This window comes from Brachyhypopomus gauderio, unplaced genomic scaffold (genome assembly GCF_052324685.1).
Source record: "Brachyhypopomus gauderio isolate BG-103 unplaced genomic scaffold, BGAUD_0.2 sc153, whole genome shotgun sequence".
In the NCBI taxonomy this organism is placed as follows: Eukaryota; Metazoa; Chordata; class Actinopteri; order Gymnotiformes; family Hypopomidae; genus Brachyhypopomus; species Brachyhypopomus gauderio.
In genome coordinates this window covers 343,306-366,486 of record NW_027506974.1, presented here as the reverse complement: position 1 = coordinate 366,486, position 23,181 = coordinate 343,306, and the positions used below count along the sequence as shown (strand labels likewise).

General features: G+C 47.5%; 1 protein-coding gene across 1 annotated transcript in view; it reads left to right on the top strand.

The window, feature by feature from the left end:
* The window catches only part of LOC143500493 (dihydropyrimidine dehydrogenase [NADP(+)]-like), a 62,920-nt gene extending 40,084 nt beyond the window's left edge, over nt 1-22,836 (top strand). Inside the window, exons 7-11 of the mRNA XM_076994642.1 lie at nt 6,155-6,297; nt 10,374-10,553; nt 19,374-19,520; nt 19,632-19,772; nt 21,446-22,836. Coding sequence (XP_076850757.1) covers nt 6,155-6,297; nt 10,374-10,553; nt 19,374-19,520; nt 19,632-19,772; nt 21,446-21,619 — 785 coding nt within the window. The 3' untranslated portion in view covers nt 21,620-22,836. The remainder of the gene's footprint in view (nt 1-6,154; nt 6,298-10,373; nt 10,554-19,373; nt 19,521-19,631; nt 19,773-21,445) is intronic.
* The last annotated feature ends 345 nt before the right edge of the window (nt 22,837-23,181 follow it).

The following is a 23,181-nucleotide window of genomic DNA, read 5'->3' as shown; positions in this document are numbered from 1 at the left end:
GGCGCTTTCATTCGGGGCTACGTGTTCGAGTAATCAGCGCGGCAGCATGGTGCGGTAGGCCTGATTAATTAAAACTGCCTCGCTGAGAACGGACTTCTCAGCCCTGTCAAGATTTCAATTTCATGTTAAATATTTTCTAAAGGCCAGCCCCTTAAATCTCATGGGCTGGTAGCAGGCAGTGAGCTGTGGAAGCAGGCATAGGCTAACTGCTAATGATAAGAACACAGGCTGTGATGAGATGTCTGGAGTACAGTGGCAGGATTAGGCCATCAATCACCACCGTCCCCAGGGAAGCAGCGGAGAAGACAAAACACTGAGGGAAAAATTAGGAGGAAAACATTACTGGAATTTGTGTTGCTCTCTCTCTCTCTCTCTCTCTCTCTCTATCTTTCCCTCTCTGTTTTCTTCTCTCTTTATTTTTTATGCTGGTGTGAGCACTGAGACCATTTTCCTCACACACTGGAAAAAAATGCATGTGTCTCTGTCAGGGAGTCTCCACCGTGTCTCACACAAGTCCCTGTCCACTTGGCATGTGTTCTGGCCTCTATGGGCAATCTGAACTTTGCACAAAAATTTTGCAGTATGACCAATTCAAGCTGTCTTGAAACCTAAGTGGAACATTTTAGCAGCACAGCATTTTTATATCAGTCCAGCTCAAAACTGACCTTGTTTCCTGACCGTCTGGATAGACATGTACGCTGTTTGAGGAAGAGAGGAAGAGAGGAAGAGAGGAAGGTTGTTCGTACGGCTGCATACAGCAGTGCTTTTATTTCAGTTCCTTCCTTTGCTTTTTCATTGCTGGGACAAATTACCAGTTTGAACATCGCTAGTTCATCATTGCTATCAAGCAGTATTAGTTGTAGTATTGTAAAGTGTAGTGGTAGTACTCTACACTTGCTATCACATTGCTAGGACATTGCTATCACCAGTGCACCAAGCATCCATCCATAGGCAAAACCTGTGAGATCTTGCAAAATGAGCCACCTTAACTAATCAGTGCACAAAAACGGATGGTATGCACAAAAAGTTTAAGGTACACAAACAAAATCTCACCAACAGTCACAAAAGTTAAACATTCCAATACTCGATAATGTTATTCACACTACTGCAATAGCCAAACACGTAATGTATATGTAGTGGTCATGGGACCTTTTTATAGAAACAAAACCAAGATCTTTTGGTTCAAATGGTGCATTTATTTTGAAAGCTCAACAGAAGTGCAGGATTCTTTCACGACACAGACACCATCTTTCAATCCCCAAACTCACGTCCTGACTTTTCTCCCAGTGTTATCCTGCGTGTCCTGTATCTCCACCACATCACACTCCACACTGCTCTCTATGCTGTTTGGAAATCACAGAAACGTGGGCTCGTGAGCGTTAATTAGTCTATGGAGCTGTGTAAATGACTTAATCATCTGCATTATAATTAGATTAATATTAAATGTGGGGGAAAATGTAAAACACTTTTCAGGGCACTTTGGTAAAAAAAAGTGATTATGGAGTAATATAGGCATTAATTATGTTGTGTTGTAGTTATCTTTTTGTGGTTGGAGTGATTTTTTTAGCCTGTTCGGTGAGCTAGTGGCGTGATTCTATCGTGCATTAGCTTGAGTGACTCATTGAAATTGCAGTAATGTGCTGAAACCTGCACCAGCAATAAGCGCTCTCAAAACTACCCTGTGACCATTCAGCTTCTGTATGAGTTACTCAAGACTACTTAAAATGTTTGGTGTTACCTTGTTCCCAGCAAACTTCACAGTATTAATATTTTAAGTTATCAATCAATAACTATTAAATGGGGACCTATTCAGTTTGAAAGATGTCACATTTATTTTTATACTGGTGAATGTAAACACTACACTTCTCTACAAAAGCTGCTCTTGGAGTCTTTTTAATTTTCAGCAAATTGCCAAAATTGTAATGATAATAAATGAATGCAGTTGGTAAACGTGATGTGAGAGATTAAGGACCCGTTCAAGAATGCAGCTTATTCATGGCCATCGCCCATTTTATGGTTCGCGCTCATTCCACTATTACGTGTCTTTTACAATGCAGTGCACACTGTTCTAAGCGCAGGGGCCATAAGTTATTGAGGCAATATAGTCTTGCAGACTATTCTCATGTTCCTGAAATTAAAGGCTCTTTTGAGAGTCTGCACTGAAAGGCTCAGAAATCAACTTCGCCAATTTTCTCCAAGGCTATGGTAGTGCTTCAGCATTGTCTTCAGCCGTTCTGCCAATCAGAGGCCAAGCTTAAATCTCCGCTTAAACTCCGCCTCCTCCCCCAGGTGCCAGTTCCTTCAGCATGTTAGACCGCTGATTTATCAGCCCAGTGTTGAAGCAGTGCAGGTCGTGTGTGCGCACGGCATGGAAGTGACCGTCTATTCTGTGGTGCCCCGCCCAGCCTGTCCCGCTGCAGGACATGCCCCGCCCAGCCTGTCCCGCTGCAGGACATGCCCCGCCCAGCCTGTCCCGCTGCAATCGTGTGGCGGAGCGGAGCTAGAATTGGCCTCCTGACGGGTTCACACGTAGCGACCTCCAAACACCCTGTGAGCGCACCAATGAGAGCGCAGTACCCAGCACTGCAGATAGGTGTCACTGCCAGCAGAAAGCAGCCATGGGCTACCAAACAGAAAACGCCTCATTCCAGAGAGGGTGATGCACACATCATTGGCTTAAACCACAAGTGTTTTGACTGACTATTACTAATCAGTTAAACAGTAAAAAATATATATATAATTTTGTTAAGTCATTTTAAAAAGTTTGCTACATGGTAAAAGAAAAATAGGCTATACAGTCACCTCTACTGTATCGTTTTATAACGAAGAAATTGTAAAATATTTTCATTCAAGAGAGATCTAGGCAGTTTCTAAATTCTAAACCTTCGATTCTAAACAGCGCACTTGGTACCAATGGGCCGTGCTAACCTTCAGCAAGCTACTATGTAGGACTTCCCCAACATAACGGCGACGGTTGTCATTTCAGCAGGTTTTAGTTTTTTTTTTTTTTTTTTTTTGTGAAAACCAGCAACGTGAGTGTTTATCTAAATTCACATCAGAAATCAAAAGGTGAACTTGTGCAGACCAAAAATGTATAGCGTTATATTTAGCTACATCATTTCCGTAGCAACAGAAAAAAACCACAAGCTCTGGCATTTAACTCTTCCAGTTAAGGACCTGATACACACATTTTCTTGCATTTTATGGAAAAATGGGACATTTCATGGGAAAAGCTGATTAACTCTGATTTGACAACCTATGTACAAGAGGGCAAATGTTACACTGTTAAGGGGGAAGTTAGGCTGGTCACCGCCCATTCATATGGGGTAAAAGACCCTTGTCATTCTAAATAACTGTCAATAATTAGCAATTAAATGTCGGTCAGGAAAGAATTATCAAAATAGTCATTCCCACCATAGAGTATGTTCACTAAAATGATGTGTTTTTAACTAATTAGGGCATTATTTGCTATTATTTGCATCTTTCCCAGAAATTGAAGGGTCAGTAGCATGCCTTGTCACAAACTGCAATAAATACTTTTTTTTTTTCATTAATACAGTATGTGTGAACATCTCGTGGAGGTTTGATCATCCTGTAGTGACAATGCAGGCTTTGTTGCTTTTTTTATTCGAATCCTATTATGATGCATTGTTGCATCAAATAGTTGTTTAAATGTAATGCCATCACACCATCAAAGGGAAAAGGTGAACTGATGACATTTCCCAAAATGCCAGAATTATCTTTACACTTTTATTACATCACAATAAAATGAGCAAATGCATCCGCCGCATTTCAGCGGAATTATTTTAGCTCGGAATGGGTTATTCAAATGAACTGTTTATTATATTAATGCAGCTGTCGAGACAGGAAGCTAATAGCAATGTCAGCTGAGTGTGGTTGTGTGTGTCCACCTACACGCTGGCCGGATGAAAGACACAAAGGCGGTGAAGTCCTCTAAAGCGGACCGCTGAATAAAATGCATGATCTTATTTATTACTAATGTACACGGTGCCGAGACGTAGCCCCATGTCCAGCGTTCAGCAGACATGCGTTGTTAGCGCAGCACGGTAATGATAGCCCTGCGTGTTTGACAAGTCTTTCTTGCCCCAGAGTCCATCCTTTCATCTTTATCACTCCCCCCCCTTTTCTTTTCCTGCCCTTTCTTATTCCCCTCACACGTGGAGCCGTGTAGTAGGATCAGTCGCTAAAGCGTAGATTTGTTAAATGCATGAGCCGTAGCCGTCTGCTGCCGCTTTGTGCTCCCCTCGCTGCGATTGTCATTCCCAATGCCAGCACGCAGAAGCAGGACTCCTGGGTGTGGGGTGGGGGGTGGGGCCTGATTGGGGCCAGTGTTCGTTACCATCTTGTAGGTCAGGTCTGGGTGGATTCCCCTAATTACCTTCCCATGATTCCGCTTTTCTCCTACTCGTCTGTTGACTCCAAAATTCCAGGCCCCAGCGTCCAACCTGATTCCTTCGTACATCTCGCTGTGCTTGGAATTATTCATCAAAGTGGCCGGTGTGGCACGCTCGGCTGGAGCGAGCGCCTCGTGCCGGCCGACCCGAGGAGGGATCGAGGAGGCGCCGCCCGGTTCAGGGGCGTCCCGCGTCTGACCGCCTCCCTCCAGAGCCCAAGAGGCCGTGGCGCCGAGCCCTGCTGCCGTTACCCGGGCACGGGTCGCCTGCCGGGCTGGGGTCAGCCTCCGCCGCTCTGCCCATTGCGGTCGCCTCCCCTGCGTGCGGCCGCGTTGTCCAGAAACAACAGGCCCGGCGGTTTCCCGCGGCGCCAGAAACGAGCGCGTGAAGGACAAGCGGTGCGGTGAAACACGAAGGCAACATGGCCACACTGGAGGTCCACTGTCACTCAAGCCTGTATGATTTCACCCCACCACCTCCTCTACTCCACCCCCTTTTTTTCTCCTTGTCTGCCAAGCATGGTCTCAAGATTTCTTTGCCTTTTAGAGTTGATTATTCATATAAAAACAGTGTCATTGAGGTAGTGTGTGAGGGACTGGAGACTTTGAGTGTTGCTCATCCATTTTAAATGCAATTAGAAGCCTCGGTAGCTTCTTTGCGGTTCTCTGTAGGCAGTGAGTGTGACCCTCACCCACACTTCAGTCCCCAGGCTTGCGTTTGAGTGCCAGCCATCAGAATTGCTAAACGTCCCCTGACTAAGTTGACTGTAATTCGTGTCAGTAGATTACATGGCTCTAGATGTCAAGGGTTGCATGTTGTGTTGGAGAAGGGTGTAGGAAGGCATTGTGGGAGATAAACCCATCACTCCGTGAAGGGAAGAGGATCACCGTGGCTACACTACTGGCTGTCACCTCAGACATAACGCGCGTGTGACCCATGAAACCATCTCCATCAGAGAGGCACTACTCACCCTCTTCTTCAAACTCCCTTTTTTTTCATTTTTGCAGAAGAAAAGCAGATGAAGAGTGGCGAGGATCCTTGTGTCAGACCCTGTTTGCCTCTAAGTTGCTCCGCTTTTGTCCGTAATGTCCCATGATGCTCCACAACGGCACAGACGCTGATTGAAAAAAAAAATACTGAGAAAAAAAAAAAAAACAAAGCCGAAAGATGGAATATACAGTGCTGAGAAACATCTCGCCTTTTTATGTCATTAATAAGGGTCATTTAACATGAAGGAGAATGCGGCTGTTGGCATGTGTGTCAGAGGCTCCATGCTAGACGCTAGTGACACTGGAGCTAAATGGGGGGAGACAATGTCTCCCACTGATCAATGCGGGAGAAGCTAATAGGGAGAAGCCTGCCAGCTAGCTGTGGTTAAATCTAATGTGATAAACGGCTCCATCTGTCACCGTGATCGGGCTGGAGGTTTTAATTCATTCGGGACACTGAGACCCAGGTAAATAAATAAAGGTTGTAACATTAGGAGATACAGCTTTCCCCAGAGATGCCGGTCTGAACCCAAAAGTGTGTGTGTGTGTGTGTGTGTGTGTGTGTGTGTGTATGAAAGAAAAAAAAAGACGTAAATGTGAGGATTATCAATGCTGATGATCGGTTTGTTAGATGAGGTACTACTGGAGGCCTTTTCACAGATATTAGTTTACTATTTAAATGATTCAGTGTCATAAATCTGGATGTGTTTATCTTTTGGCTTTTGTTTGTTTTTATGTCTATGTAAACAGGCAATGCCATTCGTCCAATTGCTCTGCGAGCAGTGAGCGCCATAGCGAGAGCCTTGCCTGGCTTTCCCATTTTGGCCACCGGGGGCATCGACTCGGCCGAGTCCGGCCTGCAGTTCCTCCATGCTGGGGCGTCTTTACTGCAGGTACCGTGGAGGCCAAAACTTGTACATTTGTTCGAATCCTGCTTGCAGTGAAATAAGGGCTAATGTGTAATGTGCATGTCCATTCCTGCTTAAATTGCAGTGGGTGACATTGTGAGCCAGATAAATACGTCTGAAAATGTGCGTCACACATGTAAAGTTGTAATTGGAAATCCTGAAAGAATTGAAAGAAATGTAGGTGTAAGATCGGAAAGTGTTTTCAAACTCCACATCTCCAGCGAACTGTGTGGAGACGAATCAGACAGTCTGCTTGCAAATTGAATCACAGTCCTTGAATAACTGCATCCACTGTTTTTAAAATATGATTTAATGTTTGAGTAATGCCTTTCTATCACTCACCTGTTATGGCTCAACATTTGTGATCTGAGGCACTTTTTTGCAATGCATCCAGAGACTCATCCTCAGAATTAATATGAAAATTTAATTACAGAATAAAAATGAGTTCTTGATCGAATCATAATGCCTTCAATTACAGATTCTTTGCCTTGAATAGCCTTAATTTGTATTTCATCTTGCAAAATATAATCACTGTTTGTAAAGCTCTTTTGCTCTTTCTGTTCTCAGTGATGAAAGAAAATAATTTTTTGTTGTTTAGGTTTTTTGGTATGGATTCGCTCTGTGAATTCTGGATTAAGATAGAAATGTGAAGTTTGTGGTTTGTTTAGAAGACAACAGAGAAAGATGCATCAAAGGCTCAAAGCTTTGGGAAATGTCTGCTGCAGAGTAGCTAGGCGTTGTTAGCAGTCAGCTCCTATCATAGCCACAGACTAAAGTGTCTGATGATAATACCGTACTCACTCCTCAGTGTTTTATCCTAGCACAGAGTTAGCAAAAAGAAGAACTAAATCTTGCTCATACAATCAAGGAGTCTTGTAGTCTAAACTGAAGGAACACAGAAGACCTGAATGGAGAAATCAAGCTTCAGGGCAGGCAGGGCCTCTGCTGACCATTCCAGTGTTGGAGACACTTGTGCCGTTGTCTCTAAGTAGTGATTGACTCCATGCCACATCAAACATATTCTCCTAGAACAAACAATATAATGATATCCATTCATATCTTTTATCGATTTCTCCCTTCATCGACCAGGGTGTTTTTGTCACTCTCTGGTTATTGAAGACCAAACTCTGAAGTCGTACGTTGAACACAGCTGTGCACAAAGCCTCCTTTGCACGACCCTGTACTCCAGAAGGAAAGCTCCTCACAGTTAAGCCCAAGGTCTTCTCCCTCTCCTCTTCAGCCAGAGTCCTGTGTCTTAGCTTGCGAGCGCCTTCCTGGACGCGTCTCAACGCCGATGACCCGGGCGTCTCTGCGGCCGCAGATATCTCTGCGGCTAGCCGAGCTCGTACGCGGGAGGAGCTAATGCGATCCACTCAGCAATCAATACGCCTTAGTTGATTCATTACCAACAAACATTGCTTTGCAATGGCCCTGCGGGGGATTTGCTCCTTATGGTGCCTATTGACTTCCGCACATGTGCGCGTGCGAGAGCGGCCTGCCCACTTTTATCGTCCGCTGCCGTTCACGGGGACGTAAAGTGCCTGCTCGTGCACTCCGTTTACAGTGCCGTTCACTTCGGTGAAAGCTGCAGTCGGCCAAGCCTTCATGGTACACTGAAGCTCTCCTGGAGGGTTGCCTCATCTTTAATACCATTCATCTCGTTGGGGGATTTTTTTAATCTCCTGCCCTAACGAGATATTTAAAAGGCTGCACTTAGGACCTGCGGACGCTTACTGTCCCCATGTTGTCGTTGGCAGGTCTTTTGGGGAAGTGGAGCAGTATTTCACTAATGGCCAAGCCCGTTCCATCCTAAGGTTCCACGCTGTGATTTCTGTCCATTTGGGTGCATGTAAACAGCTGTTGGCTTGCAGTAAGGACGCTATCATCAGGTTGCAAAAATGACATGTGGCTCAGAAGACATCAGGAATTTGTAATTCAGTTTGAAACAACTAAGTGTCTCTGTAGGGAAGAAAAGACCAGGCAGCACAAAGCGAGCTTTTAACAAGCCGCGTGTTAAGATATCGATTGAAGAAGAGGCGCATACAGTATTTCTATAGACAGAAACAAAGGGAAAAGGTTACGTCTCCCCTTCAGTTCACGGACCCCAGTACACATGGTGGGGTCTTGCTAGATTTTATTGACAAAGGAAAGTAAAGTTCTGTATTCAGTGACTTTTTGAAATGCATTCACCTCCGCTTGGTGCTGACGTCCGGTGGCTGTTCAACACAGCCGGCATCTCTCACCTGGAAAGCAGTCCAAAACATCAGTGGCTAATATCCTTTGGCATATTGAGCATAATGCTCTAATCAAAAGGACAAGGGCTTCATGCATAGTCATTGTAACATTTGGATACCAAACTGAATTAATCTTCCTCTCTTTTGGGAAGGTGGTGTTCTGTTAAATGCCAGAATTTTATCACTGGAAATAAATGAGCTGACAGAGAGAGAGAGAGAGAGAGAGAGAGAGAGAGAGAGAGACAGAGAGAGAGAGCGAGAGGGTGTGTGTGTGTGTGTGTGTGGGTGTGTGTGTGTGTGTGTGTGTGTGTGTGTGTGTGTGTGTGTGTGTGTGTGTGTGTAGGGGGGATCTAAAAGCATTTGAGATCTCAGAAGGAGTCGAAATCAATGCACAGCCACAGTTTTCTGAGTAGATAAAAGGGACCTGCTGCCTCAATTGCCTGGAAACTACTTAGAAATTCTCACTTCGATTTATTTCAGGAGTCAGCCACATTAGGACTAAATGCTGTAGACCAAGGCATCACATCTTTGATGTTCCCAACCAAATGAGAGGCACTAATGGACATATTCCCTCACTCGGTGCAACAGGGCTCAGATTTTATAACTACAGCCGTGGGAAGATCACAAATTGGTCTGTTCTATCATAATTAATGAATTCATTCACACTCATTCATACATTTTTCATGAATAGTTCTTTAAATGAGGTTGCAGTTCTAGAGTAGTCATTTGCTTTTCAGGATATGAATATCTGGGTTTTGGGTCATTTCTAAATCCTGTATCTCTGTTTCTTATGGTTGAGATTGTAGATCCTTTCAGACTGAATTTCACTTCATGAATTTAACCTCATTTCACTGGATCTTTACTTCAAGCTCAATAATTAGTCACTTTGTCTTTGTCAGAAGTGCTTTGAGAAGCATTATTCCTCTCTGTGGGCTATACATTCAGAATGCATCATGTTTGTCAAAGAAAAAAAATGTTATCAAATTTAATTGGGAAATTTATGTTGGTTTGATTTTTTCGGTTTGTTTTTTATTTTATTTATTTATTTTTATTTTTTGAGGTGTGTTGAAAGGCAGACGGCTGGTGCATCGCAGCAGAGTAACAAGTTTTATGCAAATGAGAATCCTAATGAAAAACATACTGCCTCTGTAAGCCAGACATGGGCAGCTCGAATAAATGGCTTCATTTTCTCAGCATGTGGCGCTCTGACTTGGATTTAATTTTTAAATACACCACTAGCGTGGCCCAGGCGTGCTCACGTTTCCCGAACGCGGCCGGCGTGACTGTGGCCGATATACTGGGGACGGGTGGAGGAAATCTCTGATAAGTCACGTCAGCGGAGGGCCAGGCCAACGTGCACGTGGCTGGAGTCGTCTGCGAACGGTTGCGGTGTGGCTGGGAGTTAATCCTGTGAAAGGTAGCGCATAGCTGTCACCAGCTGATCTCAGATCAGCGATGAGGGCTGGCAGATAAGGGCTGTCTTATCTGTTGCTTTAGGACTGGTCGTGACTGCCATCTGAAGTGTCGGAGACGCACGCACAAAAGCAGGGGTCCCACGGCTCCATGCAAATCGCACTGGCTAAGCCCGCAGTGTAAGAGCCAATCGAAAGGGCTTCCACATGAGGCTCGGTTCAGTTGATTAGTGGCTCAAGCCGAGGTTTATCAGACTCATCTTGGCTCTGTGTGTGAGAGGAGTATTTATTAGATTTCTTTAAAGGTCACCCATATTATCTCAGGATGTGTATCCTGCTCGCGTCAGTCTTTGTGATGTAATGCCGCACGTTTAATCAATCCTGTACCTCGCGCTGTGTGTGTGTGTGTGTGTAGGTGTGCAGTGCGGTGCAGAACCAGGACTTCACGGTGATTGAGGACTACTGTGTGGGACTGAAAACGCTGCTGTATCTGAAGACCATAGAGGACCTACAAGACTGGGACGGCCAGTCTCCGCCCACCGTTCCGCACCAGCAGGGCAAGCCAGTGGTCAGACTGGACGCACTGGTGGGCAGGGTGAGTGACGGACATAACTCCACTTCCTGCATTAGGCCCTTTTCTTCCAGGTCTCCAATATTAGTGGTACGCTCTGTAATAGCAGTGCAGGCCACTCATTAATACGGCACTGGCAATATAGCTGCGTATATCTCCATTTGCGTTGCGTTGTTATTACACGGCTGGAATTCACATAATTACAGTGCTGTCGAAAGCATAAAGTGCCCACTTGTATGGTAAAGCAATTTCCTATAGCAGCAGAGTTGGTGAACTGATGGGGGATCAGAGGTCAGGCTGTATGGTGCTGTATTACAGCGCATCTGTACGGAGAAAAGAGGAGTTGCCTTTTGGGGGGAATGACCATGATCTTAACCTAACGAAGGGCAGGTCACAGCTTGTCCGCTAATGAAAGCAATAATTGCAGCAAAGAACCACCAAACGTCAGGAGAGCCGGAGGGCTAGTGGCAACACCGTCAGATCTCGTCTCAAACCTCAAATGCAAAAGGAGAGGAGAGGAAAAAAAAAATAATTGGTTTACTTTAATGTTGTACATTTTTCCACCCTTTATTTCCCCCTTTGTACACGACATTTACATAACAGCAGCGCCACAGTAACGGCGAGTGACGGAGTGAGATTGGACAAAAGGAGCCACTTGCGTATTCAGCGGCCGGCGTTCCACATGCGCTTGCCGCCTTCCCTAAGCCGCCTTATTTGTGCCCAGGAAATATTAGGCAGCATGTAAATGAGGGAAACTTCGGTGAACTCTTCTGACAGCTGTGCATTAAAGGCCTTTATCAGCTCCTGCTACTCCTGTTAGCCTGCAGGTCCCGGCGACTTTGAAGCCCGCGTTCCGGTTCAAACGGGGCGTCGGGCCGGGCCGGGCCGGCCTCTGACGGCAGGACACCGCGCCGTGGCTCCGGCCGACGGTTTGAATGCTAATGCCGGGCGAGCGGCGGTGGACACTGAAACAAATGAGTGGGACGCTGGGGGCATCAGAGGAGTGAGAAGTGTAAGTCATCTCCATGCCAACGGGGCATTACTGACGTTGACGGTGATGCTCACGGTTCTGCCCCCCCCCCCCCCCCCTCAGCCTCCACAAGTGGGAGTCGTACCCCCTCAGCCTCCGCCCGTGAGGTGCTACAACCACACCGGCATCACCGGGTAATGATGGCGATGAGTTTCTACGGCCTCTGAGCTCCTTTCTTGCGGCAGAAGTGGCGATCTGGAATTGCACATGGGAGATGTAGTCCCTGTAGTCCATGTAGTCCCTGTAGTCCATGTAGTCCCTGTAGTCCCTGTAGTCCATGTAGTCCCTGTAGTCCCTGTAGTCCCTGTAGTCCATGTAGTCCCTGTAGTCCATGTAGTCCCTGTAGTCCCTGTAGTCCATGTAGTCCCTGTAGTCCCTGTAGTCCCTGTAGTCCATGTAGTCCCTGTAGTCCATGTAGTCCCTGTAGTCCCTGTAGTCCATGTAGTCCCTGTAGTCCTTGTAGTCCATGTAGTCCATGTAGTCCCTGTAGTCCTTTCAGATGCTGAGTTGTCCGTTATTCTGTTCACTACGTGCTCTAGCGCAGGAACAGACACACACACACACACACACACACACACTTGTGGCATTCTTTGAAGTTCAGCTCGTATAGAAAGGGTGTTTTGCGGAATATGCGGCAGGTCACCTGTGGAGACCGCCTTTTTGTCTGCACCTCCTGCAGTAATACAGTGTGTCCAGTAGAACGTGCCGTGCTTGAGCTGATTGTTTCCCGCCCTGGCCCCGCCCCCGTGGACAGGGACGGCGTGGACCGCGGTCCTGAACCCCTCCGGCTCCGCAGGGGTCCGCATGCAGGGAGGAATGGAAAAAGAGAGAAAAAAAAAACCAGGAGCAGCCGTCAGCGTGTGGGAGGCAGGAGGAGGGGTGGGGGGGGAGTGTGAGCGGGCGGAGCTCTCCCACAGCTGCCCCGCCCCCCGACCCGGCTGCCGGCCCCCGACCGAGCCGCCCAGGGCAGGGCGGAGGCTGTTAAGCAGCGGTGGAGCCGACTGCCTAGCAGGCCTGCAGCGGTAATGAAGCATTCAGCCCGCCCGCCTCACCAGCGCCGGTCAGCGGCCGCAACTGGGCTCTTGCCGTGCGGGTGGTGCGGGTGGGGCTGGAGCAGATGGAGTATGTGCACGCGTGTGCATGAGGGTTGTGCATGAGTGTGCGGATGTGTGTGTGCTGGTACGTGCGTGCTTTTTTCTCTGTGTGTGTATGTGTGTGTAAAGCAATGGAGCTGTTGTCTCTGAAACTCAAAAGATTTCATTTTGCTTTTATGCACAGGAATTCTCATTTATTCATCTTTGAAACCTCTTAATCCAGTTTAGGGTGTTGGGGGGGGTGCACTGTGTTTACATGTTTATTCACTGTATAGGAGGGTGGCCTTCAATTAAGGTTCACTGCGCATTCCGTATTGTGTAACTATTAAAGACTTAAAAGTTTTGCTTGTTTCTGCATATTCAGTAGTATGATTTCACTAGATTTGATATTTCCATGCAGCCGTGTGTGTGTGCTGCTGCTCAAGCCGTCGGTAGTGAAGGGAATCTCTACATCCGCCATCCCAGGCAACTAGAGAAGCCGGGGTGACTCACCCACCTCCCTGATGCACTTTGGATCGAAAAGGGCCAGACTCTTTTTTATTCCTAAAGAATATAAATCCAAAGGTGTTTTGTATGGTAGGGGCCGAGTGCGTGCTGTGGGAAGACCACCCCAGCTCTCTCCAACGGCCTCTCGTCTTACCCTCTGCACAATAACACTGCTTGTGTGACCAGACTTCTGATGTGTTCTGTGACCAAGTGCGCAGGCCAACTGGCAAAAATGTTTGAAAATATACAGTGCAAAGAGATTCATTACTACAAAAATTAAATTTCCCACAAATCCTCTCATAACGGTGAGCAGGACTGTATTTGGTTACTGTGTGCATGACTGATGCCTCGATAGCGGTTTCTCTGTAGCCGAAGGGGGACGCGTTTGTTATGTCGGAACGGGCCGAGAAGCTGTGAGACGACGTTCAAACCCATAATCCAGCCTCCCATCTTTTAATCCAACAGCCCAATTAAGATCATGTTTATTTTATGTGACATATGGAATCATTATTTCATGGAGCTGTGAGCAGGCAGACCAGGCCTTTAGAGAAGTGTTTAGAGAATTGCTTTAGTGCATATTAGATGTGAGAGTAGACCGCAAGCCTCTGCCCCATTAGCCCGGCCCCGGTGAAGACATACGGTTATTGTTGCCGGCATGCATCAGCTCGGCGGGAGCAACCCGGACGGTTCAGATGCACGAGACGGACACGGAGCCTCCCGGTCTCTGGCACCGTAGGCCGGGGGGAACGGCCCCGCCAACGCCGCCCCGTCACGAGCGGTTCTGGTCTACGTGTTGCTGGAAGCTGACGTCACTAAGATGTGACTGACGGTTTCTGTTAGATGTTTGAGGTCTAAGGGCTACAGAAGACAACTGGAGGTTCATCACCGTTGTTGACTGCCTTCATTGAATTGTAGGCGGGTGTATGTGGAGTTGAGCCTGCTTGCTACTCCTCTCTTCCGGTTTCCTGTATCCTAATTCGTCCTCTACACTGAGTTGGGCAAAACAACACACCTCTCTTTATTTCTCCCTTATTTATTACTGCAGACGCACTGAAGAGTTGTTTCTTGTCTTCACTACCTAAAGATTTACAACTTTGCTTTGAGATGAGACAAATTCTAACTGATGACATTTTGTCCTGTGAGTAGTGTGTGTGTGTGTGTGTGTGTGTGTGTCTCTGTGTTTGTGTATACATTTGTTTGTTGGGGAAAACATTGCATCCAATTAGGGGAGTTAGTGTGGTGCTGAAGACTTGGTCCCGACAGGCGAGAAGCACAGTCCCGCCCAGCGCCTTTCATTAAAGCAGACACAGCTCAACGCCTCAGCGAACTTTTAAAAAGAGGGCTACTGAATTATTACACAACAAATGGATGGCCATCGTGTAGAAGACGTGAGGTGCACAGAGAGACCGCATGCTCTTAATGAGTCTGAGTGGCCTCCTCACTCTGCACTGGTGTCTGATTCAGAGTTGACCTTCACTCTGCACTGGTGTCTGATTCAGAGTCAACCTTCTTCACTCTGCACTGGTGTCTGATTCAGAGTCAACCTTCTTCACTCTGCACTGGTGTCTGATTCAGTCAACCTTCTTCACTCTGCACTGGTGTCTGATTCAGAGCTGACCTTCTTCACTCTGCACTGGTGTCTGATTCAGAGTCAACCTTCTTCACTCTGCACTGGTGTCTGATTCAGAGCTGACCTTCTTCACTCTGCACTGGTGTCTGATTCAGAGTTGACCTTCACTCTGCACTGGTGTCTGATTCAGAGTCGACCTTCCTCACTCTGCACTGGTGTCTGATTCAGAGTCGACCTTCCTCACTCTGCACTGGTGTCTGATTCAGAGTCGACCTTCTTCACTCTGCACTGGTGTCTGATTCAGAGCTGACCTTCTTCACTCTGCACTGGTGTCTGATTCAGAGTTAACCTTCTTCACTCTGCACTGGTGTCTGATTCAGAGTTGACCTTCTTCCCTCTGCACTGGTGTCTGATTCAGAGCTGACCTTCTTCACTCTGCACTGGTGTCTGATTCAGAGCTGACCTTCTTCACTCTGCACTGGTGTCTGATTCAGAGTTGACCTTCACTCTGCACTGGTGTCTGATTCAGAGTCGACCTTCCTCACTCTGCACTAGTGTCTGATTCAGAGTCAACCTTCTTCACTCTGCACTGGTGTCTGATTCAGAGCTGACCTTCTTCACTCTGCACTGGTGTCTAATTCAGAGTTGACCTTCTTCACTCTGCACTGGTGTCTGATTCAGAGCTGACCTTCACTCTGCACTGGTGTCTGATTCAGAGCTGACCCTGACTCTGCACTGGTGTCTGATTCAGAGCTGACCTTACTCACTCTGCACTGGTGTCTGATTCAGAGTTGACCTTCTTCTCTCTGCACTGGTGTCTGATTCAGACCTTCTTCACTCACCATGTTCACTTCACAGTCTGATTTGTGCAACATCATCCCTCTCTGATATCTGCATGTGCCCTTATTGTCCCTGGAGTCTAACACACACTTAATGCTCCTATAATATTCAAGAGAGGACAAGGACAGAAGGAAAGAAGGAAGTAAGAAGTGGAACAAAAGGAAATGAAATAAAAAGAACCAAAAAAAAAGGACACAAGAAAGAAAGAAAACATTGTGGCTGGATTAGGACTTTGTGTTGTTGCTGGGTTAAATTAACGAGGGTGGAATTCTTAGAGATAAATTTAGGTTTTCATATTTAATTATGGCCCACTGCTGCAATTTAGTAAAGATAAATTGCACAGTTATTATGCTTCAGGGTTGTTTATTATTCCCCTCTCTCTCTCTCTCTCTCTCTCTCTCTCTCTCTCTCTCTCTCTCTCTCTCTCTCTCTCTCTCTCTCTCTCTCTCTCTCTCTCTCTCTCTCTCTCTCTCTGTCATAGTCTCATGACCGGATGCCTTTTCGTCATGACAGTGTGCATTGGAGGGTGTATTAAGCGTTAATGTTTCCAGCGTGCGGCCATGGTTGGGGAGGCTAATGTCCGACGCTGCTGAGGAGCACTTTGCTTGAGTGTGCTTGTGGGCTGAGCTCTTCCTTCATCTAGATGGCCTGGCACGCTCCCAGTGTGTGGTGCGGCTTCATCTCACTGGGCCTGCACAAATCCAGAGAGTATATCTAAACTTCTGATCATTCCACTAATGGACCCAGACAGCAAATGAATGTATCCTGTGAAATATGTGGTTCACTGATGCACGGAGAAATCTAACTGATAGAGTACATTTTACAATGTGTTGCACTGATGGCGTATTAATAGAACTGGGCCATACGTCCTCTTAGCCACTGGACATGAAAACGTGCCAACGTTTCTCTGGAACAACTTAGAAATACCGCAGTCAGACCAGCATTGAAGGCTGCGGTTTGTGCTGGGCCATGAACTTAGCAAAGAACTTAGCACAAACTTCAGCAGCAGTCGTGATGGAGATCATGTCGTTTCTATGTTAGATCACCTGGATTCTTTTACCTTGTGTGGTTTTATGGCAGTCAAAATGTTCTCCCTATATAACTATTTATAATTCTCTAACCTTCTGTTGTGGACCACTGTTGTGGTCTTTTCAATTAAAAGTCTCTATACTTGGCACAAGTAAATGTAGTGAAAATCATAGTGAAACAATGTAAACTCCCTGTGCTAACTACCTGTACTAGACCTCTGTGGTGACTCCCTGTGCTAACTACCTGTACTAGACTTCTGTGGTGACTCCTTGTGCTAACTACCTGTACTAGACCTCTGTGGTGACTCCTTGTGCTAACTACCTGTACTAGACTTCTGTGGTGACTCCTTGTGCTAACTACCTGTACTAGACTTCTGTGGTGACTCCTTGTGCTAACTCTCTCTGCTAGCAATGCTCCATTTGTCTTATCTGCTCCGTAACGTCAACGGAGCTGCGTGGAATTAAGTCTCTCACATCTACATGGAACCTGGAGACACGCACAAAAGTAGCAAACTAGCTTGAAGCGTCAGGCTCATCCAGTAAACGTGCCTGCTCCATTTACCCCCTCTCTCCCTGCCCCACCACATCTTCCCCACCGCACCTGCCCAGCCATCCCCCCCCCCCCCCCCCCCCCCAACAAACCTGGGGGGGGGGGGGGGGGTGGAGTGAATTTACCTCGGGCTGCTGCGTATGATTGCGTTCCCACGCTGGGCGTGGTGCGGCAGGCGGGCGGAAGCCCGGCGCCCTCTGGTTACCAGGCGGCCCGTAATCTCCCGCTCCCGCATCCAGGGCAGTGGTGTGTGAGGCACTCTCACTCCAAACTGTCATGAATATGGTAATCTGGGGAAATCACTGCGAGCAGGTACTTCTCTGCTTATGTGTGCTCCAGGAGAGGCGGGCGGGTGCGGGCGGGTGGGGGCGGAGTCTCCTCCTCGCCGCCGGGACCCGTCGGGACCCCATCAGCTGCTTGGCGAGCAGCTGTGTGTGACGATAATGGGGTGACTGGGCGAGCCTCACGTCAAATTACCTCTCCGCGAATCGCACAAGATCGAACGAGGACCAGAGAGAGCGGTCATAGAGGGAGATAGAGAGGAGAGAATGGGATGAGGAGAGTGAGGCAGATTGAAGGAGAAAGCATTAATTTCACATTTGCATGGATTCCATTACAGTGGATTTTATTAGGCAGGGCAGCGTGGAGGCAGCGGTGCTGTGATCAGAGCCGCCGGTTCGGGGAGGGCAGCGCCAGCAGCCCAGACGTTACTCTCGCTCTTTGGCCAAGCGATCTGTCTCCTCTTACATAAACGTCTGCATACATTGTGGCTTTGGTGAAGCTGAGTCCCTCTGCCCACCCCCCCCCCCCCCCACCGTCTCTCAACACTATCTTGGCTGAAATTTCTCCATCGTGAGGACATGACCCCTCTTGCTTGCCATCCGAGGGCCATCAGCCAAGTTTTATTACGTGTAGTCACAGATATATGTGATGTGATACGTGATGTGAGTGGAGACTTTTTTGCAAAAGTAGTTCGGCCCATGATGCAACGTTTCAAACGCATACATGGCGCGAAAGACCATTTCACCTTTTGTGATGATGTGTGATGATTTAGAATAGTTTTCAATATATGTGCAGTATTTAAGTATCGCCTGAAAGGCCCATGTGAAAAACAGGCTTTTGTTTCAGAGCTCTTTGTGGCAATAACAGCGTATATCAGAGATACGTTAAGTGCATGTAGTGAAATAGTGCTTCCTGCTGGATCACTTCTGCACAAGTGCAATAGCTGGCAACCTCCATTTCGAGTGAGCAGGCAATCTCTGCTCCTTGACATGGCAAAGTCTTAAGCCTGAATAGCAAATGAATATTTTTGCAAATATATTGCATGATTTTACAGTACAGGGCCTTCAAATGAAAGAAAAAAAAAAACCCATTCTAAGCCAAGGAGAGTAATCTTTCAGAAATCACTCAGCATAGCCAACATCAACGTTCATTTCACTTTTTATGCACAAACAATTTGTACAATATGTGCAGGGTGCTTTGGGGAATAGAGATGTAATATTGATCTTACATGCCTGCCAACATGTTTTTCTGCATTAAAACTGGGTCTCTTTGTACGATATACAAGCAACCTTTTAGCCTTTTCCACACACATAATGAAATCAGGTAGCCCTGAAGTCGTGAGGGCTTTAAACCACTGAATATTGACCAAAAGGATTTCATTCATTTCCAGCCCTGAAAGACTGTTGGGCAGCGCAGGGCAGTGAGTGGTGGGTCTGGATGGTGGATCAGGCGTCCTGTCTGTCAGCGTCCCTCTCCTCTCCCGTTTGGGTTTCTCTGAAGCTCTAATGAGGGCCGCAGCACTGATGGTTCGGTACACATAGCATCTAAAGCCCAGTGACTCAGTGATCGCTGGTAAGCACAAATGCCAGTCGCCGTGGTGAGGGAGCTTTGACGAAGAACGCACACCCAAGGTTGAAAGTGGGCGAACGATAGAAAAATCCAATAAGATGGAGAATAGTGGACAAAGAACGCAGAATATGATTGGTTTGTGTGGAGCACTGGTGGTGGTGGTGGTGGAGGAGGGGGGGGGGGGGGTGGGGGGGGGGGGGGGTGGGGGTACAAATGCCCAGAGCTGCTTTTGATCAGAAGCTTGCTGTCATAACATATATAAAGAGATCTCCCCATTTTAGAGAGGTTTAATATAATTAATAAACCGCATATGTGGTTGGTGAGTTTTATACATTGCTTGCAACTTTTAATTGTGCTTTAAAGACGAGGATGGATTCTTCTGTGTTCCCTTTCAGCGCCTGCCCAGTTTTGGTCCATATCTCCAGGAGAGGAAGCAGGCCATAGCCAAATCCAAGCAGGCTGAAGCAGACCAGAACAACACCGTGGTTCCTTCTCGAGGCTCCAGGATCAAGCAGCCTAAGAAACCCATCCCGGCCGTTAAGGTAAGGGCTCTGCTCCCCTGTCTGGCCTTTCTGCGGCCCGTCTGGGGGTTGGTGTGAGATGGCAGGCTTGTTTTGGCCTTACCGTGTAGCGTTGGTTTGTGTTTTGGTCAGGATGTGATCGCCCAGGCTCTGAAGCACATCGGCGCATACCAGGAACTCAACAACCAGGAGCAAGTGCAGGCCCTGATAGACGAGGAGATGTGTATCAACTGTGGGAAGTGCTACATGGCCTGCAATGACTCCGGCTACCAGGTGCCTGTCTCTGCACGCCCACACAATCTGACATGCATGCGTGCACGTGGAGGCACACGCTAATACACACACCTGCACTCCCGTGCAGAAACGCACACAGAACGCACGCTAGTACCCACACTACCCCACAGCCTGAGTACCCACACTACCCCACAGTCTGAGTACCCACAATGCCCCACAGCCTGAGTACCCACAATGCCCCACAGCCTGAGTACCCACACTACCCCACAGCCTGAGTACCCACACTACCCCACAGTCTGAGTACCCACAATGCCCCACAGCCTGAGTACCCACACTACCCCACAGCCTGAGTACCCACACTACCCCACAGTCTGAGTACCCACAATGCCCCACAGCCTGAGTACCCACACTACCCCACAGCCTGAGTACCCACACTACCCCACAGTCTGAGTACCCACACTACCCCACAGTCTGAGTACCCACAATGCCCCACAGTCTGAGTACCCACACTACCCCACAGTCTGAGTACCCACACTACCCCACAACCTGAGTACCCACATTACCCCACAGCCTGAGTACCCACAATGCCTCACAGCCTGAGTACTCACATTACCCCACAGCCTGAGTACCCACAATGCCTCACAGCCTGAGTACCCACAATGCCCCACAGCCTGAGTACCCACAATGCCCCACAGCCTGAGTACCCACACTACTCCACAATCTGTGTACTCATCCCATAACCTTCTCCCTCTTCACCACTGTCTGGCTCAAAGCTTCTTTTTTCCCCCTATTTTTCTTGTTTTGTTTTTTCCTCTCTAGTCTCGCACTTGTCTGGCTGTTAGCAGCGTAGCAAATCCTTCCCGCCTCTGCTCCCAGGAGCTCGGTGCGGCTCGGTGCAGCTCGGTGCGGCTCTGTGCGTCTGCCGTTCAGATGCACGTCTCCAGATCGGACAATGAGCCTCCCAGGTCTACTAACTGGCCGTCTAAAAGCACTTCATTAGCTGGCCTCGTTTTCCCGGTAGAGCCACTGATGCATATTAGTAGTGAAAACGGTGAGACTCCTCCTCGGGCCTCGCCGTAGAGGGTCGCCGGACGGGATAGCTGTGACAGTTTTATTAAAGTATTTGTCTCTGCTTTCTCCTGCTAAGTAAATGTCTCCCTCGATTTATCATAAGGGTATTGATGAAGTAGCAGGCCAGTTTTATCAAAGCCGTAATTGTTCATTGTGACACTCATTGTCGGTGAGTGGATCTCTGAGAGGGACTGCATGTTATTAATGGTTTCTAATATAGAGGGACATTCATCAACGTAATATGTCCTGATCAGTAAGGCCCTGCATGCAATGCAAAATATCAAACTTCAGCAATGACCGTAATTCACTGCTGATTGAAAAGGATCTGATGTTGGCTTAGCCAAATGACATTGCTACCTTTTGTTTTTGTTTTTTTTCTGCACATCCAGCCGTGTTGCTATTTTCCCGCCGTACGCACTTACATCCAGCAGCATGTAAAGAGAACTGGACCGGCCACCGCACGCTCACCTGTCCTCGAGGGCGGGAAGGAGAGTGCGGCCACGGTTCCCGCGGCTGCGTGCTCTCGCACGGCGGGTGTACATGTTACTCGGTGCCCAGCAGTGAGCCCTGATCCTCACCCCACCCCCAACCAGGCCGTAATGACTTTAATCTAATAGTGTGTGGTCCCGTCTCTCCGGCAGGCCATTACGTTTGACTGCGAGAGCCATCTTCCCGTGGTGCAGGACAGCTGCACTGGCTGCACGCTCTGCCTGAGTGTCTGCCCCATCATCGACTGCATCCGGATGGTTGCCAGGACAACGCCCTACGTGCCAAAGAGAGGCCTCCTCCCTCAAGCCATCTCGCCCGTATGCTGAATGGGAGAGATAGAGGAAACGAGGAAGAATAATAATAATTAAAAAAATGACGAAACGTCTACATCAGAGCATTGATTTCTGTTCATAATTGCACTGTGAAAAATGACCTTTGTTGTGAGGGGGGGAAAAAGCAAATAATTAGTTTTGAGAAATAATTGCCTTATATTCTGAAGCCAATTATCCAGAAATAATCGTGCGGGTGAAAACAGTTGCGTTATTTCAAAACAATAGCGGGGCGACGTGTTGTCGTGGAGTTCATTCGCTTCTTTTCCATCGGGGCTGCGCTAATGAGTGTGAAGAGGGGGGGGGGCTGGAATAATGGATGTTTATGATGGCCCTGGGAGTTGATGCCATCACAGCCTGCTGGATCTCCCCACAGAGGACAGTGACACGCTTCATCCTGCAAGCTATCTGGTCAAATGAGACATAATGCGGACAGGAAATGATCAGACGTACGACAGATAGCGATGTAGGTAGATTTACCACGCGCAGCTGCCTTTGTTTACCTCAAAGAACCAGTACGCTGGCGTAACTCCGGAGACGGTAGAAGTGTAAACTAAAGGCTATTTTTCAGCTATCCATTCAACAACTTTTGCAGTTGAAGTTCCTCGCCAACATTCACAAAGTTTATAACGCCACTAGCTCTTTTTTGATATGCTGACTCGTAAGTGGTAATTCTGAGAGGCGGCCTGCTTGTGTTATACAGTGAACGTCACAGGGAAAGGTCAGCATTGACTGTTTCCAGGTCATTAGATATGAAGACTAGCTGTGATTCATTCTGGACCCTAAAGGTCAACTCTGACCACTTCTATCTCAATAAATCCAGCCCCCTCGCGTCTGTGCCCCTCCCCCTCCCCCTCCGGCTCCGCGGCTACAGCAGACGGGCGCTAATGCGGCGTCCGTGTGTCACCGGGGCTATATACCTGTCCCCCAGAAGGCTTTACACCACATTTCCAGGTCAGCGCTACAAAATGTTACAGCAGAAGAGCAGGACGTGTCGTCGAGCTGTCGCGCTGAGAGCTTGTGAGAATTATTCCGCCGTATAATCCCGCGCTACACTGAGTGACACAGTAATTCAGATGATATCTGTATGTACTAAACAAACGTAACACTGTGAAATAAGTCTGGTAAAAAAAAATGTGTTAATAACTGAAATAATTGTTTGCATTACATGTTTAAAAATAATCATTTACACACTGTCTGATGTTCATGTTAATAAAAAAGGCCTGTTTCACAATGATGTTGAAGTTATAGATCTTTATATACTGGTGAATGTGAGAAAATTGTGCATACCATATTGATTCATTCTGCATCCTGGTAAGAGTGGCGCCTCAAGCAGTGTTAACAGAGATTAATAGAGGTTAATGAGTTCACAGCACAAATCTGCAGCAAATAAAGAGCATTTGAAGAGCCCTCCAGAGAAGTCCAGGCATTAACATAGGTACTCTTAACACTCTTATCTAGTCATCACTGCGTTGGTTCAGATGTAAACAGTAAGAGTTAATGCTCGTGCACATGTTGCATAGCCAGCGCTGCTAAGGGGGGGGGGGGGGGGGGGGGGG